Source organism: Taeniopygia guttata, chromosome Z (assembly GCF_048771995.1).
Source record: "Taeniopygia guttata chromosome Z, bTaeGut7.mat, whole genome shotgun sequence".
Classification (NCBI taxonomy): domain Eukaryota; kingdom Metazoa; phylum Chordata; class Aves; order Passeriformes; family Estrildidae; genus Taeniopygia; species Taeniopygia guttata.
In genome coordinates, this window is record NC_133063.1 from 81,410,919 (window position 1) to 81,430,051 (window position 19,133).

The 19,133-nt window shown below is 42.1% G+C and overlaps 1 protein-coding gene across 2 annotated transcripts in view; it reads right to left on the reverse strand.

The window, feature by feature from the left end:
- Nucleotides 1-19,133, reverse strand: part of RASGRF2 (Ras protein specific guanine nucleotide releasing factor 2) — a 130,574-nt gene that overhangs the window by 79,154 nt on the left and 32,287 nt on the right. For both annotated transcript variants that reach the window (XM_030257413.4, XM_030257414.4), the window contains exons 2-4: nucleotides 12,678-12,784; nucleotides 1,984-2,131; nucleotides 858-947 (exon numbers count right to left, since the gene is read on the reverse strand). In XM_030257413.4, the coding sequence (XP_030113273.2) occupies nucleotides 858-947; nucleotides 1,984-2,131; nucleotides 12,678-12,784 (345 nt within the window). The remainder of the gene's footprint in view (nucleotides 1-857; nucleotides 948-1,983; nucleotides 2,132-12,677; nucleotides 12,785-19,133) is intronic.

Below are 19,133 nucleotides of genomic sequence, written 5' to 3' on the forward strand. Positions count from 1 at the left end.
ATACCCCAAAGGTATCCTGCAATTCCTCCAGATAACAAATTCCAGCACAGACTCAATATCATTATTGGCAGAACTCTCAAATGATTTTTTTAAGCTCAGTTTGCTTTCCAATTTGAACAGATAACACTTGGTATGGGTATTTAAAGCTAGGTATCAATACATTGCTTGGTATCAGACATCAAGGCAACAAACATGGTATTCAAAAAGACAGATTTTTGGCATTCTTAAAAAGCACCTCTATGTAATGGAAAAATCTAACTAAGCACAATATCTACTGAAGTTGCAAGTGGATTAAAGATTACAGAAGAGGTCACAGGAAATTTCATTATGTCTGTGCCCTGATATTGATGTGGAGATCATTAATCTTCATAAAATGAATGAGAAGTGCAAAACTTCACTGGTATCTGTTTACTCTGAAAAAATAACTTTAAATAAAAGGGGCCCAACTGTCAAAATGACCAAGACACAGAATACAGTGAATTACATACAGATTCAAAGCTCTCTTGCTACTATAAGGGGCATTCCCAGATTCTGTAAAGGGTTGGCCTACACAAAAAGGAAAACTCACGCTAAGTTATCAGCTCAAAGCTGATCCTGGCTCAAACTGCACACCCCAGAAAAAGTCAGAAACCAGACACGTCTCATGAAGGATTTCATGCAAATACATCACAAGATTAAATGTGGCACAAAAATACATGTAATTGAAGAGATTTAAGCAGGGGCAGGGCAAAGAAAAACTTGCTATTCAACTGTACTTAAAAAAAAAACCAAAACAAGCCCAAAAACTAGACCAAAAAATGGAAGTACACCCCTCATCCCACCCTCCTCCCTTTAAGCACAAAAGATTTCATGTTTACCTTCTTAATTTTTTTAATATCTGGATCTTCATCTTCCTGGTTGCCTTGATAAGGTCGCATTTTTTCCTTTGTTTTATTCAGTGCTACAATCTGACAAAACCAAACACTCATTAAATGCTTCCTCGAGTTAAGGAAACTCTTGGCTGGAGAACCAACAGAACAACAATTTCCCTTTCCCCAGCCTGTGGAAGGGGCACAGAGTGACCAGCACACATCTGGGGACAGGGACTGGAGCACTTCAAGCCAGCACAGCTGGAAGGAGACCCAGAACCAGCAGGTTCTGCCCCGCTGTGCCTTTTGGGCTTTGTCAGCCTGGGACTGCAAGGAGGTTTTTAACAACATCCAGGGGATCAGAGCAGACTGGGACAGTCCTTAACACCATCACAGCCAGACTCACCTGAAGGCAGGGAGGAAACAGAGAAATCAGTGGCACCCACTCTGCAAAGCAGTGTGTCATCTTAACAGGACAAAAGGATCACAGGAAGTTGGGAAAAGTAACCCAATCAGCCCAACAGACCCCAATATTTCAAAGAAAATTATTTATCTGAGGAGTCACTGGGACTGTTACATATTAACCTCGCTGGGTTCTGCCATTTTCACAGAATACTACAGAAATACTGAATGCCACTGATGCCGTAAGTTGTTGCTTTTGTGTTTTCCAGACTCTGTACTGCATTAGTATAAAACTCTCAGCAAGTCTCAGCAAGTTCTCCTCACAGCTCAGGCACACAGAACAATCCTTTTCCAGCCCCAGAACCAAAGACACCTTTGCAACTTCAGGCCAAAAAGTGTAAAAACAGCAAATTGAGGAGAGCAAACTGGGAGGATGGGACTGCATCACCTGAAGCTGGAACTGGGCACTGAACCCCAATATGGAAATGAACCAAAACTCACAAAAGTGTGAGAACTTGTGACTTGGAGTCCGTCTTGAGTCCACCCTGGGTGCACCTTTGGTGGAGCCATGGCCAGGCTCTTGCACTGCCCAAGGCGTATCCTTTGAAGGCCCTTTAATAAATCCAACTGTACTCCTTTAACTCTGTCTAGCTGTGCTCCAGGTGGCCTCCCAAGGCATCCCCACAGCCCTGCACCCACAGAAGGCTCCTGTCAGTGGCTGCCTGGTGCTCACCTCCGACTTGAGCCTCTCGATCTCCGTGTCCTGGTCCTCCAGCTGGTGCCGGAGCTGGTTGGCCGCCACCTTCTCGGTCTCCACGATCTGCACCAGGTGGATGTACTTCTGCATCAGCACCTCCCGCTCGATCAGGATGTCCGAGTAGCTGCCAGAGAGAGATCAGGTCACTAAAAACAGCCAGATGCTGGGTTTAATGGTTTTGGCTTAAGAAGGCTTCTGCTCCTGAAAGAACTGAAAAAACAGAGAGTGATGCAAATGAAAATGTGCATAAATTATTCCTCTTCTATGCCTAAAGAACTGTTCATATTATTCATTATTCTTCTTTGCATGATAGCTGACTGTGCAAAACATTGCTACTGTTAGATATTTATTATTATAACATATTCCCTGCTGTTAGATATTCACTAGTGTTAGATATTTACAGTTGTTAGATATTTACTATCATTAAATCTATAGTATTTAGTTAGATGTTTAGATAATCAATAGAAAATCAATAGTAGTTAGTTAGATATTTACTATTGTTAGATATTTACTATCGTTAAATCGATAAATATTTATCTATTATTAAGTACCTATTATTAGTAGATATTGAGCATAGAGACTCCACAAGGGGGGAAATGATGCCTTAAGTTTTAGCTTTCATATTTTCCAGATTCTGTACTGCATCAGCATATAACTCTGAACTTCATATAAAGTGCTATATATATCTCCTCGCAGTTTAGTTAGACAAAACAACCCTTTCTGGCCTAATATATTTTTAATAAACACCTACTTTATTCTTTTATTCTGCCTAGCCTCTCTTCTAGGTGTCCTCTCAAGGTATCACAACCCCCTCACGGGACATGGACAGGTAACATGGCAATAAGCCTGCAAAGCCATGCTTGTTTGGTTTAAGTTATAATGTGCAGTGTGATCATAAACCACCCAAATCTTAATCACCAAATCGTCCAAACTGAGACAGTTTAATATCCTTTTTAGATACTCCTGCAACAGTACCCAGTTTCACAGTATTCAGCTACAGAGAGCAAGATAACTGCACTTTTTATGAGCTTCTTATTCTCATGCTAAGAATTTGGTAAATTCAGTTTGTTGTACTTATTTTAAGATCTTGATTCTTTCCCATCTTTTGGGAGGACTTGGGGGAGCATGTAGCACTTCATCAGAGCTATTCCTCTCCATCTGCCAGAACAATTTATGGAAGAATTCCCATCAAAACTGTCATTTTAGTGTGCTAACACATGTTTTATTTTTTTAGGCCTTTTTTAAATTATGGAAATAAATGCCTTTACTCCAATCACCATCAGGAACCATGGCATCAGGCTTTCTTTTAGCTCTTGGGCAGTTTTCCCTGAAAAGGGACAATATCCCTCCTGCAATCAGATGCCACAATCAGAGCACCACGTCAGAAATGCTTCCCAGCTTCAGGCAGAGGAGAAATCACTTTCTCCCTGTGCAGCATCTTCCCCAGACTGACCCTGAAGCAGCAAAATCCAGACACTTTGCTGCCTCTTACCCCAGGTTTTAGGAAGGTTGTTCCTCTGAGAGTTACATAAATTTACAAGATAAAGACCCAACCAAACACAGCAGAATGGAAGCCCTAAATTTTTGACAAGGGATCCCTCACTTTTTGATATCACATCTTTTTCCATTGCTGAGTTTAAACACAGCATTTAACAGAAGGAACTATAAGACAGCAAATATCTTCCTTTTAAATTTCTTCCTGCTTGTTATAGCACTCATAAAACAATGAAAATTTGTTATTAAATACTGTGAGACCCTTAAAATTGCAGCAATGTGGATCCTCTACAATGTGGTTTCTCTGTAAATATTTACTTGTATTTCAATCAGTGTTAGTGCACTTACACACTGAAGGGGGCCAATATTAACCACAGCTATTGAATTCAACACCCAACCTGGAAAACAAGCTCGGATTTAAAATAATTAGAATAAGTTCCCACAGGTATCATTAAGCAAAAGTTTTTTCCTCCTTGTACAGATTATAAAAAGAATAAGAAGTAAATTTAATTCTATTACAGCTGCTGTTATATTTTGACTCCTGCAGAAATAAACAATACAGTGGAAAAAGGAAGGTCAGGCCACCACTTCCAAGAAGTAAAAAACATACATAAATAAATCTGTTGTGAAGCAATCCACTTATCACTCAGCTGTGCAAGAAACAGCAGTGACGTATGAGATTAATTCTTTCAAATGTTTCGGTTTTTTTGTTTGTTTGTTTGTTTGTTTTGCAAGAATTCTGGGGCTTTTTTTCAGGAGCCAGAGTACTTCACCTCTTTGCACCCTAAAAAGGCATTTGTACATTCTAAAAACTGTCTGAATCAAAAGCACTAATCATGTCTGAGTTAGCAGTAATTGTTTTACAATGCTATCAAGATAAAAATATACGTAACATATGTAATAAAATGTTTTTATTTAAATTTAACATAAATAGTCTTTCCTACATAAAACCAAATCCAGACAGATGAAACACTCTTTTTCCCTTCATCCTTTTCAAAATGTTCTAGAAGTTTTGCTACAAGTTGTTTTCAACACAGAATTTCAGGGGTTTCACTTCGGTTTTATGCAAAATGAGGGAAATAGAGGAAAATAGTAAGACACAGACTTACAAAAGATGAACTGCTGATGTAGGACCCAAGATATTGTTACATACAGTGCTTCTCTTTCACTTTTTTGTTTCTTCCTTTAAGAGGGGAAGAAATGTATGTGTATTTCTTGGATTCCTTAAATGCATTCAGCTGGACAGCTTTGCTTTACTGGGGAACAAGAAACTTTGCTTTGGAAGACTGAAGTTTTTTATTCTTTTGAGATGCTCTTAGAGCAATTCAGTGGGGGGGCTTTAGCTGTCAAAAATGTCAGACTTAGCCTGGAAACCAAACAACATCTCCTTCACTCCATAATTAGCAGTACGAAGAAGAGTTAATTAGAAAATCCTGTGTACACCTACACTAACTTATAATAGCCTAAATACATTTTCCTTCTCAAAACTACTGCTGGGAAAGGAAAATCAGAGGCTTTTGGAATAAACTTCACATTCTTCCAACAGCCCCTTCCATCCATCCATCTCTCTGCATGCCTGAGTAGAGATCACCATGTCCAAATATGTTAATCCAAATATCCAGAGTAATCTCAGGAGCCTTACAAGAGAACAGGGTCTCAATACTGACAAGAACACACGTCTAAAAAACCCTTGTAAGAGAAAATTCTACCAAAATATATAAAACAACTTGTAAGCAGCCAGTCTAGGTCTGGTTTTCTGTCTGGGGTACTGCTTAGTAAGAAGAAACAACTACTGCAAGCTACACCTTATATGAATTTTTATTAATATTTTATTGAGGGAAGCAATTCTGTAATGTCTGAAACATCCTGAAAGCTGAGGCTGAACCTGTCTACTGCCATCATCTGTGGGAACAGGGCTCAAACCAGGTACTTCAAGAACCTCTGACTGACTATCACCCACCACAGAGAGGAGAGGAAGAAATTAATAAAAGCCTGCTAAAAAGTGCTGCACCATTTAATGCTCAGGAAACCTAGGAAAACTGGAGGAAATTTAACCATAGCCTCATTATTGAAGTCTTCTTGCTCTGGCAGCAAGCCAGGATACAAGTTCCAGTACTGCCACCAGCAAATACTTCTGGGTTTTGTCCCAAAATGAGACCAGAGTTATGGTTCATTGGAGCAGCCCATGCTAATTGCACTAAAGCTGCTCAGAAGCAGGCATTTGGTCTGGCCACATCAAACCACCCTCTTGAAAAGCAAAATGCGCAGCCTAACTCACTCCTTATGAAAACCAGGCTCTGGCTGTCTGGAGGCAGAAGAAATTGCCTGCATCTGTCCCCAGACCCATCCTGAGTAGCTGCAGAACTCCTTAACAGAGGAGAAGGAGCTTCCAGACAGGTTTTAAAGCCTGATGGCACAGCCACAGCCCCAGCAGGGATGGGAACAGTAAAAGCTGCACTAGAACACGACCAACCCACCCCTGTGACTCCAAGCAAGGTGCCCTGGGGTGTGATCCAGGCTTCTGAGGGATCCCAGTGCCAGCCAGAGCTGCAGGGCACCATGAGGACTCCACACCCCAAATGGGTTTTGCTGCATGATGCTTTTGACTGAGAGGGTGAAATACCAGCTGGGAGACAGCCTTTGGAGAAGTGGGCCCAACAGCCATGTCCATGGGGAACATCTCACTCAGGAGCAGGGCGTGAGGGCAGGGAAGGCCACCCTGTGTTGTGGGATGGAGACTGTGCTGGAAGCACCTCTCGTCAGCCAGGGTGTCATCCACCAGACCCACACCTGACACCAAAAGCAGCTGTTCCCATTGTCCTGGCACTCCAGCCAGGAAAACCGGACCATGGGAATTCATCCACAAACAAGCTGTAGGGCAATGGCAGCCCACGCCGTTGTGCAAAACTCAGACACAACTCAAAGCGTGAGCAGCATGGATCACACAATCATGGCATGGGTTGGGCTGAAGGGACAATACAGATCACCCAGTGCCACCCCTGACACCTCCCACTGTCCCAGCAGCTCCCAGCCCTGTCCAGCCTGGCCTTGGACATTCCAGGGATCCAGGGGCAGCCCACCCTGCCAGGGAACAATTCCTTCCTAGTATCAATTTAACTCGCTCTTTTATTTTAAAACCATTCCCCCTCATCCTCTTGCTATCTGCCCATGTAAAACATCATTGTCCCTCTTTTTCAGGAGCCCCCTTTCAGATGGAAACTCATGAAAAGCTGCCATGAGGTGTGCCCAGAGTCCATGGAAAAGCTCTCCACATCTCCTCTCAGGCTGAGAGCAGCCAACAACCACAGGGGTGTGAAACTTTTTATGGGCTGCAAGGAAGAGCATTTCAGGAGGGTACAGATTTGTTACTGAAGTGCAGGAACCAAAGGCAGGAAAGGGAGGCATGGGATAGGTTTGAGGAGTAAATTACTTGATTACCTGGAACTGGAATTAGAGGATTAACCCCTGAAATGCAAATGGACCATACTTATAATTGTGTGAAAAACTCATGACCACTTTCCATTTTGGGTGTAACCTCTGGGAGGCTTCTGAGTGTCCAAAATGTACCTTTTGAAGGGCTTTAATAAATATCCACTTTATTCTCTCAATCTTGTCCAGCCTCTGTTCCAGGCAGTCACTCCAAGGCAACACAGGGATGGAGGTCCAAGAGCAGCCCCTGGACAGCCTGCACAGCTCAGGGATTTCTGGGGGGCTCACACTGGGTGTCTGCACTGGATGCACCCCTCTGCCTCACTTACAGCCCACCAGAAACCACAAAATCATGGTTTTTAAAGCTAATACAGTTTTTCTGCCAGCAAGGCATCAGCATAGGGCAGCTCTGAGCTGCCACACTGAGCTTACAACTACCTGCAAAATACTGTGTAAAATACACTGCAAAGTGTGCCTACAATTCTGAGAGAAAGCCTTTCTGCTTCTGTTTGTTCTTAATTTTAAATTACCAGTTAGAGGGCAGTAGTTCCTCGTACACTTTGAACAGTGACCCAGGTGAAGGAATTATTCCCATTTTCCTCCCTGCTCTTCTCCCACATCACCTGTGCAGTGAGCAGACCTGGAGGAATGGGATTGATTACAACTAAGCTGGCAATAAATTTAAAAAGCATGTTTCCCTTTCCAATCAGTTTCCCAATTAAGCTCATACTTGTGCCTGCATGAAAAAAGGATTTTTATTCCCACACGTAAATTTAAGTCTTCGGAATAAGCTAAAGTAGAGAAGTCCAATAAATTTTATTAATACTGCATTCATATAAGAAAAAGCATAATATTTTTTTGAGCTAAATGCAAAAAGGCCTTAAAATATAGAAGATTTTGTAAGAGAAAGTGATAAGTACACCTCAGTGTATTGAGGGTAAGACAGATTTTTTCATAAGAGAACAAGTTCTGGAAGAAAGCCAAAACCAGGACTTCCCAAAGCAGCCACTGACAGAGGAATTAGGACTTGCCAGGAATAAATCCTTCTACCCAAAAATGTAGCTCAGAAGGAGCAAACGATGCTCTGTTGCCCTGGATATTACTGAGAAACCAAAATAGTGAAAATTCAAATAAAATGGAAGGAGAAGAAAAGTAAGTACAGGTGTGGAACTGGTAATGATGTTCCACTAAGATATACTGGATTAAATATCCCACTTCTGCTCAAAAGCCAAAAAATCCCCATGTGAGGAGAGGGCTCTATGGACAGGAGCAGTGGACAACATCACAGCAGAAAAGATCTTTTAATTAGGTACTGGCATCCAAATAAAATTCTTATTTAGAGTGGACCATGGGGTGCACTGAGATTGGAGCATCCCTTTATCAACACTCTCTTTATAATTGACAAAGTAAATTAGACATGGAAGAAATTTTGATAACTATAAATATGTGCTGGGGCAGGGGGGGGATTAATGAAAAGCATTCCAAAATTAGGTTTTCTATATGTCAGTCTAAGAAAACAAAAAGCATCAACTACCTCAGTTGCATTGTCTCAGCTAACACAGGGATTACCACAACTCCTCATGAGGATATGACCCTCTGAAAAGCAATTAAATACTTCCTTTTCTCAAATGCCAGCATATTCACATGGAACAAGATGTTCCCAAGTCTCTTTTCAATGTAAGAGTAGTGGTAGTATTCTCAATGCCTCCTACAATTTGTAACTAAGACACCTGAGATAGTACAAAAAGGCATCTTTAAAGTGGTACATAAAACACCATTCATCTATTTAAAAAAAAAACCACCTTAGGTTATGCTCAAATCAACAGTGGCATTTCAGAAGTTGCCAAAACTTCTCCCATTTGTCAAAAATACAGATAAATTCAAGGGAAAATATCTAGATCATGATGAAGGCAAAATTCAATCCCTAAAGACAATCTGTGCTCTTTTGTTCAATTAAGCTGGCAAGAAAAGTTTTACACAATACTCAAAAAGTATTACTTTAGCCTCTTTTTATGTATCTTCAGCAAAACCCAACGGTTTAGCGACTAATTAGAAACTCCAGGCTGCTCTGCTCGACACAATGCAAAGCAAACAAAAGCAGTGAAGCAGAAAATCATCAGAGCAAGGAAGTAACCCACAACTGGGAATGACACTCCATCACTCCATGCTTACCAATCAAATTGTACCTTTTTTTTTTTTTTTTTTTTTTTTTTTTTGTTGTCGCTTGTTAGAATTTTGTCCAAGAAAACACAAGAAAGGCATGTCTGTATCCCTGGGAAACTTCCCCATGAAAATTTAGATACCTGTGCAGAAAAGTAGATTAAGAAAATCCTCTAAATGCACAGGACCATGAGACTGTCCCTCACAGAGATGTCCATAGTTCAATATCATCAGGAGGTAGGTCCAAAAAAGATAGAAACAGGCAAATAGCAGAAAAGTTGGAGATAAAAACATTGATCTTAGTTACCTCAGAGACCCAGCTGTCCTGTAAAGCATGGTGGCTTTACAGCTTTTTATTACAAAATAAAATCACTTTAAATTACAGCTCCCTGGTGGAGTCAAATGTCCTGACCCTGAATGTAACAACCAACTTCCCTGCAAGTTCTCATTATTTTCAGCTGCGCATTGTTTACCCTTGCCTTCATTTCATGTCAGTTTCTGCCTTGAAAATTCATGTGTGACACATTTACAGACTCAACTACAAGGGCAAAAAATTTAGCTCATGTTATGGAGCTCTCCTTGCTTACACACCTTTTACACCAGGCAATGAACAAGAATCCCAGCACCAGTGAGGTTGGGAAATCCCTCTCAGACACTGAGTCCCAGCTGTGCCCGATGCCCACCTTGTCCCCAGCCCAGAGAACATCCAGGAATTGCTGGGACACCTCCAGGGATGGGCTCTCCAACCCTCCCTGAGCACTTCCAAGGCCTGAGCTCCCTTTCCATTGTGAAATTCCTGCTGGTTCCACCCTGAGCCTGCCCTGAGGCCGTTCCCTCTGCTCCTGTCCCTGTTCCTGGACTCCCCTGGCTGTCCCCTCCTGGCAGGGAAAGGTTGAAAGGTTGTGGCAAAACCAAACTGGTGCTGCAGAGGGGGAAGCCCAGGATGCTGCTGTCCCTGAGCACCATGAGCACGAGGCAAAAAGGTCTGCTCCCTGCCTCACTCGCTGTCAGTAGGATGCCTTGGTTTAGCTTTTATAGTTTTCAAATCCTGTACTGCATTAGTGGATAACTCTAAACTCCAAATAGAGTGCTAGTTACCGTCTTCAAATTTTGGTCAAAACAATCCCTCTGGGCCAGAAACTCAAGGACACCCTAGAGCCCCAAAACTATAAACAAAAGTGAATTGGGGGGGAGCAAACTGGGGTAAATTACTTCATTACCTGAAGCTGGAATTGGATGATTAACCCCTGAAATGCAAATGGACCAAACTTATAATTCTGTGAAAAACTTGTGACCATTGTTCAGCTTGGGTGCAGCCTCTGGGAGGCTTCTGAGTGTCCAAAATGAACCTTTTGAAGGGCTTTAATAAATACCCACTTTAGTCTCTTAATCTCATCCAGCCACTCCAAGGCATCAAGCACTGCACAGCAGAAGTTGTCCCACACCAGGACAAGCCCTGCAGCAGCACGGGACTGTGGCTGTCACACAGGGCACACCGGCCCAGCCCTGAGCCCCAGGGACCCCCAAGGCATATTTTTAATATTTTTCATATTTTTCATATTTTTCATATTTTTCATATTTTTCATATTTTCCAGGCTGTGTACTGCATTGCTAGGTGACTCTGAACTCCATATAAAGTGTCAGCAGGTTCTCCACACAGAGCAATCCTTTTCCATCCCCAGAACCAAGGACACCGCTGCAGCTTCAGGCCCAAAAGGTGCAAACAACAAAAAGGTCCAAAAGGCCCAAGAAGTGCAAACAGCAGGGAATGGAGGAGAGCAACCTGGGAGGGTGGGACTGCATCACCTGGAGATGGAACTGGACAATTAACCCTAATATAGAAATGGACCAAGACTTTTAAAAGTGCGAAAACTCGTGACTCAGAGTCCATCTTGGGTGGAGCCTTGGCCAGGCTTTTGTGCTGCCCAAGGTGCATCTTTTGAGGTATTTTATTAAATGCCCACTTTATTCCTTCAACACTGCCTAGCCTCTGCTCCAGGAGCCTCTCCAGGCACCGCAGCTCCAGGAGGAGGACACAGATCCCAGAGCTGGCTGCCAGGCAGCACAAGGCCTGCAGCCCCAAGCTCTAAATTAAAAACCACGAGCTGCTCATGTTCAATTTTAGTTCTGGAGCAGAATCACTTCTGTTTACATGGCTCATGTCCTAAGCAATTCGGGAGCTGCCTGGCTCCTTGTGCGTTACCATGGCACTGCAGATTAGCTGAGGTGTGGATGGGAGGAGGCTGCAGAAAGTGCATTTCAGCAGCAGCTTTGCCTCCTGTTATAAGTGACAAATACAGTTATTGGCTTTCACATTTATGTATTAGCTTTTGCTTTGCAAGCTGTTATTGATCACAAAGATCCTGATATAGTACAATTTGTAATTCCTCTTAGCTGCTTTTTTTTTTTCTATAATCTATCAGTTTATATCTGCACTGTATAGCTTATATAAATAGAAAATAGTAATTTGATAAATATATTATATCTCAGGCCATAGCATAATATTAAAATAGAGACTATCTGATGTTAAAATGCTCTTATGTAACTAACTCAGAGAATGTTGTAAGATAATTATGTGGTTCCTTGCATTTCTAGACTATCTGAGCGGTAAAATAAGAGTGACAAAGACCAGAACCCAATTTACTGCCTCCTTGTTACCAGGGAGTGTAAAAACAACAGGATGGAACCACAAGAAGAAGTAAAATATATTGGTTGAATTTACAAGATGGCATGAAGACAAGTCAAAGGTTAAAACCAAGCAAAAGAACACCTAAACCCAAAGGAATGTTTGAATATATACATATTCAACTCAAACTGTTATGAATGTGCATGTACCCCCTGTAATATAACAGTATCTAGGGAACATGGTTTAAGTTAATGGTGTGCTTTTGGCAAATAACAAAACACCCCAGTGCTGGATTTTGTCCCTTTTACCCCTTAATTAAACATTTAAAAATTCTGAAGAGTGAGCATCGTTTCTCCTAAGACCTGCATTCATCAGGCCTTCAGTGAGATGACTTTAATTCAGACTGCACCTAAACCGTGGCCACTTGCCACACAGGCCTCTCCTCTGGCACAGACAACTGATGGCTCAAGGTCCTACCACATCCCTTTTCATAAAACAGTGGTTCAGGTGGCTCAGAATTTCAGCTTCTAATTCAAAATTGTATTTGTCACACTTCATCATCTTAATGGCTTGACCTCGTCTTTCTTACATTTATTTCTCTTTAAGAGTTTTTAAAGAAAAAAATGTAATTATTAATCTGTCACATCATTAATTTCCTCATTCATATGACACATTAGTCTCTAACTGAAGACTAATCCTAGAGCTTCTTTCTAAAAAAATAATGTTCTCCCTGAACTAATTTCAACTGCAGCACAATTGCTTATGAAAGATAAAAGACAGTGAAATAAGCATTGAATGTTAAAGGTGTTTTTTTCCTATAAGGTATTCATGAATTGCAAACAATACCCAACTAATACATGCAAACATTTATTTCTGTTTGGAAGGTGGGTTTAGGTTCTCAAAGTATTATCCATTTATGTGTAATAAAGTGGATCAGAGGGTCACAAATCAAGTTTCATACCTTGCTTGGTGAATAGCTTCTACCCACTCATCTCCATCAACCTCATCCTCACAACGCAGCTCCAGTGGCTTCTGCCCCTCATGGCCAAAGAGAACAGTAAAGTAATGCTGCAAATTAGAAAAAGGGAAAAAAAGGGTCAGAAACTCTTAAATGAAAAAGATAAAGTTTAGAAAGTAAACCAAAAATGACCAAACAAGAAATATGAAACACAAAAGACATCCCACCCAGCAACTAAAAACTACCAGAAGACTTTCTATACCCCACCCAGTGTGCTGCCAGCCCAAAGAAGATGTGTTTTAAGTTTCAGTCTTGAAACATGGATTGAAGTTAAAGCTACCCTGAAAATATTCCCCTGTGTATCAAGATAATAGCTTTCATGTACTTATTGATAAGTTACTTTTCTTAAACTCCCACAGCCAAGACAACAAAACACAATTCCCTGAAGAGCTCCTACAGCCAAGTACAATAACAGAACTACAGTGGGGTGTCTGCAGTTCTCTCTCACATTTTTTAACCTAAACCTTCCCTCACAAGCCAGCGTGGGGGCCCGAGCCTGGAACCACCACCACCTCCTCCCAAAAATGCAGATTCTGCACTGGGTCCAGCTAATTCCCCACCTTCCCAGAAGAACAGGGACCCTTCTCATCCGTTGCACTCCCAAAACATATTTCCCCCTCTCTCAAGAAGGCTTACCCATAACTGCATGGCAGCTACCTTTTGTTTTTAAAAGAAAATGCTCTTCACCCAAAATCTGGCATTTCTTGCATGAAAGTCATTGCTCTGGTAAGTTCCACAAAACTTTCAGGGAGGTTTTTGCCACTGCCAGAATGCAGCACTAACAGAATTAGCTGGTGGGGAGGGGAGAGCCACCTTAGCTGCCATTTCACAGGGATGGTTATTTACAACCTCATTTTGCACAGCTTGTGTACCAACTTACAGCCAGGCAGCAAATAGCAAACAGCTCAGAAAATACTCCACCTAAACACACACCCTTAATTTCCACAGGTGCCCTAAATGCACCCTTTAGAAATCCAGATGTTTCACAGGCAGGAGGATGAGTGAGGGTCATAAAAACATCTGGGTTTAGGTCTGAGGTCATGCAGGAGCAGTTCTGACCGAACTTCTCTGGATCCCTCTGCTGTCCTCACTGCCCAGAACTCCCCCTTGTCCACCTCCACACCTGGGCACAGGGAACAGAAATTCCTGTCTGGGCCCCAACAGCCAAACTCCTACATTTGGCTTCCTTTCGGGTAAAAAGAGCACAAAAAAGGCATTCCATGAGGAGAAATTATTCACTTGGTCATTGTATTAGCTTGTTAGACATCACTACACGTATACAAAGCACTCTTCAAGCAGAAGAGCGCCAGAACTGCAGGATTACAGATAATCACAACAGAATTGAGGACAAATCAGAAGCAGCCTTCACATTTCACGGGCTTTAATCAAAGAAAGTTCAGGATCAGACCTGTTAAGTCTCAGAAATTAAATTGCTCCAGAGCCCAAATGAGGAATAATAAATGAGTACAAGGACACTCTTATAACCTCTGGGGTTTCAACAGAGCATATCACTTAAAACTGAACGCCATGAATAGAAAGGAAAAACCCACTAAATCAGGTCCATAGGATTCTCCATAGCAGTGAAAGATGAAAACTTTTACAACAATACAGTGCAGTTGAAAATAACCTGCAGCACAGTGAAAAGTGCAGCAAGATTACACACAAATGTGCTCTGTTTATAGAGTGGAATAGTCTATTTTAAAAAGCATATTTCAAGATAAATCACACTGTTCAGCACTGCATATTATATAACAAGTTATTTGCGTTTCACAAAGCTGTTACATATAAAATTAGAATAAAGACACAAGTGCAGACAAGCACTGGATTTAATCCCATTGTGTGGGGATTCAAGTTAAAGGGAGAGACAATATCAGAGTCCTCCCTGCTTCTGAAGTGCAGCAACTCAGACCTCTGTAGAGCAAGGCTTGCAGCGATCTCGTGTCACAGAATTCAAACTCAGAGCTGTGCAGTTTCCATGGTGAATGGCACGCCAAAACACACAGCTAGACCCAGAAAATGCACACATTTTAACTCAGAGGGCAACCACAGCAGGTCTGGACCCAATGGCCACTAGAGCTAAATCACAGACAGCATTTGGTTTGAAATCACCCACATCTGTCAGCCCCCCAAACAGGCATATTGCATTCAAGCATCAGCACCAGCTCTCACTTCACTTATCCCGAAATAGTCAACTCTAGAGCAAGAACAGTGTAAGGAAAATATCAAAACATGCCTCTAAAAAGAATCTCAAAGTCATCTTTAAATCCTCTTTTCAAGATAAATGTTGCTCATTTAAAAATCTAATTTACTACAAGAAAATAAGATGGTATTTGTGATGCACTATTACATTCTCCAGTAAGTGCTGTATGTGAGTGGGCCTGTATATATAATTACACAGAGACAACATAATTTTAGCACTGCCATTCAATGCCAAACAGTTCAGCTTGCACAGCACTGCAGCACAGTACAGGTAAAAAACACCCTTCTGCATGCACACCATCCTTTTCCTGAAGGGAAAACAGTAAATATTTAAGCACTGTAGCACATATTTACAACAACTACCCTCACCACCATCATTATCCTGTCTGTTGGATATCAGGAACACACTTGTGTTTCAAATTCAGCTAGACAATTTTGTTGTTTATGTTTATTATGAAAACCACTGGAACCATAGAAGGTAATAGGAACAATCTGTGTTTTGACAGAAAACAAATTAAGTCATTTCATTTCAAGGTGTCTTTTCAGCATTCAGGTGCACACAAGTGACACAGCAAGGCTTCATTTGCACAAAAACACCTTTGGCAGAGTTTTTGAAGGTAAAGCTGGGGGGGAAAAAAAGAGGAGGGAAAGCTTCAGGTACCTGGCACATGAAACGTAAATTTTAATTAATTTAGAGACTTTAGAAGAGCTAAGATTTTAGTTAGAGATAAGCCTTACTAGAGTTTATTAAAATAAATGAGTAAGCCTTGATGAAGTTAAGAGTTAGAAGTGAACTAATAATTGATTGCTTGTCAGCACAATGTTTACTTAGCTGGGTTTATAATGAAGAATACACAAACTGACAAAGAGCTTTCAGGAACATAAGACAATTGTGGCCTCCTCTGTTCTGAAACCAACTGAAGACAAGGAATGGGAGTTCTACCAAGAGTTCATTTGTCATATTTGCATTGAAAAGGTAGAAAGGCCAGAACGAGGAAGAATTCATTTATTTCCTCATTTTGGGACCCCTCTCCATGAAAGGGACACCGACCCATTTCAAGGGACAAACCACGCATGCTGAATGGCTTTGGAAATGAGGAATGGGATGTACCAAAGTTATGAATATGCATTTGTATTTTGGGTATTCAATACTTGTATGGCTAAAAGGGCTCTGTAATCACTCGGAAGTCGAAGTGTGGATTTTGGAGCTATCATGCATGCAATAAGCACACACTTTCTAACTTTAAACTGTTAGAGAGTTTTTGTCCATCACGGCTGGATATCGGTGCTAGATCAATATCCATATTTTTAATAAATCAGTATGAAGGCGTGACTCACAGCCAAGAGAAGAGTTAAGGGACATCAGGAGCACTGCTGTGTGTCACTCCTTGGCTCCTACCTGGGGCTAACCAGAGTTTCTCCAGTGAAGGAGGAATGAGGAGCTGATGGTGCCTGCTGCAGAGACAAGGCTGGAGCTGGGCTCAGACTCTGGGTGCAGAAATCCTGCACCCGAGCTGGGCTGCCCAGCACAGCTCTGCCCTTACAAAACTGCCCAAGTGCTCAAAGCAAGGCAGCAACACCTCAGCAGCTCCAACACTTCCCCTTCGGAGGGGAAGGAAAATCATTGTTCTGATCACAAAAAAAATCGAACAGGCAAACTCTCACAAAACAAAAGTGCACAGCAACACAGCAAACAAACAAAAAACACACAAACAAAACAACGCCGCAAGGGAAAAAAAATCAAAATGCCAAGAAAGGAAAAAAAAAAGAAAAGAAAAAAAAAAGAAAAAAAGAAAAAAATTAACCCAAATGATACATGCTGTGTGAGAGAAATACTGCTTTTTCAGGCCACTGAGGTCAATGGGAGGTGATGCCCCAAACACTGAAGCACTGAGACACCCAGAGGAACGAGGATTCCCTGTCACAGGCAAGGGAGCTGCTGCCCCAGGGAATGCCACCTGGCAGCTCCACTGCCAGCTCTTGCCTCCAGCCCCTCCTAAATTTAGTGAGCTTCCACTGCCCAGGAGGCAAAGCTCACGCTGGGGAAATGATGCAAGGGCCAGCAGTGCTTTTGTTATCCCACCCTGCCAGCAGCAGGGCCAGCCAACAGGTAAACTGTGTTCAGGGGGCTCCAGGGTGACACCAAACTGCCCTGTGAACTTCCAGAGGGTGTGTGTGGTGTGGCAATAGGCACCTGCCCATGGTTTGCCCTTCCTTGAGCTTTCCTCGCTAAACAGAAAACCAATTTATAATGATGCACTGTGAAATTGTCATTTTAAAACTTAGTTGTGCCATGATCAGGCCAGGTGCTATTTCCCCATCTTTCACTGATTTACTGCAGTCCTGGCATAACTGTTCAAGCCAGGACATTGAAGTAAGTTAAAAAGAAAATTAAAGGTGTCAATATTGATAAGAATGGAAACCAGAGATGAAAAACTGTGATGGAAAATTTGTCTGTATACCAAGTTTGCTACCAAAACATTAAGAGCCATAACATGTCTTCAATGTGAGGCATGAGGAAGCTTAATCATTTGCCATGTATTTAAGGCTTTTACTCACTGCCTGACGTTTGCAAGGGTGTGTTGCAAACCTTTGATGCTGGAAAAGGTGGCAGAGGCGATCAATTAAAATTTAACATGACTAGCTAAAAATATTTATTGTTCTTGACTTCTAAAGACATTTTCATTTCAGAACCTGTAAGTCTGTGTGCAACCTGAAATGCAAGTAAATTACTGAGCAAAAGAGAACAATCTCTGCAGCAACTGAAATTCCTCAGTAATCCCAGAGAGAAAAGCAGCAAATTGCAGTCTAAATCAAAGCAGCTTATGCCATCCAAGGACACATTAACTCATGGAGTTTTCAGATGTGTTGTACTGACAGTGTTTTGCCCAGCTTCTGAAACACAATACAAAATGTGTATTTTGTATTACTCACATGCTGGGGGAAGGGAAGGGAAAGAAGGGGAAATGCTGGGAAGAAGGCAGCATCTCTAGAAGGGAATAAGTGGGCAAGGATGAATGTGTGGAGGTGAGGGAGAAGGCTTGGGGGAGAAGGCAGCAATCCCTCACAGAGGGAGATCGTTTATAATCGTACATGGTGTCAGGACAAGGGGAATGGTTTCAACCAGAGGAGGGTGAGATGGGATATTGAGAAGGAATTCTTCCCTGGGAGGGTGGAGAGGCTCTGGGATGGAGTTCCCAGAGCAGCTGTGGCTGCCCCTGGATCCCTGCAAGTGTCCCAGGACAGGCTGGTGTTGTAAATGCAAGTGAACCCAGCGGGAAGAAATGCTGATGTCTGACTCAATTCAGAAGGCTGAATGATTTCTGTATTATAACTATGCTATAATACATTAATATACTATGTAAAGGAGATACTAAAACTACAAACCTACCTTCTCTAACTCCCCCCCAACTCGTGCCCCTCTCTGAGAGCCCAGCCCCAGGTGGGTTGGATTGGCCATCAGCTCAAACAATCCTCACCAGAATCCAACCAAGCAACACCCCAGGGAAACAATTCTCCAAACACATTCCACGTGGGAAAACAAGGACCAGAAACAGAAATTGTTTTCTCTTTCTCTCTGTGCTCCTCTATGAAAAATCCTGAGAGAGAGAAGAATGTGCTTGCCAGAGGTTGGAGCAGCCTGGGGCAGTGGGAGGTGTCCCTGCCATGCCAGGGGTGGGATGGATGGGATTTAAGGTCCCTTCCAACCCAAAGCATCCTGTAATTCCATGTCTGTGCCAGCTGCCTGGTGGGCAGGAAGGTTCCTCTCTGCCACAGAAGATTTCCCCGTGCTGGGACTTGCTGTGCCACCACGCCTGGCAGGAAATCCACATCCCATGGCTGCTAAATTAGCATGAGAACGGGATGATGACAGGACTGAGAATTCATTTTGAAGTTTCCAGGGAGATCTACTGAGCCAACACATTTCATGCTTGTATCACACCAATTAGTAGAAGCTATAATGAGAACAGGATTAGTGGACATCAGAATTAACACAGTGTACTCAGGAAGAGTCAGATGGTTTTTGTACAAGGATGGCATCTCCTGTAAGCCCAGTGCAGCTCTCAGAAGGGTCAACAGGTGCTTGGATTGCAACAGAAATGGTTTTCACGATGATTTTGACAGATATTTAGGGAAATGCTTAAGTATCTATGACTTAAAAGAAAAAAGTCACTCCACAGGTGAAAAAAAAGAAAAAAG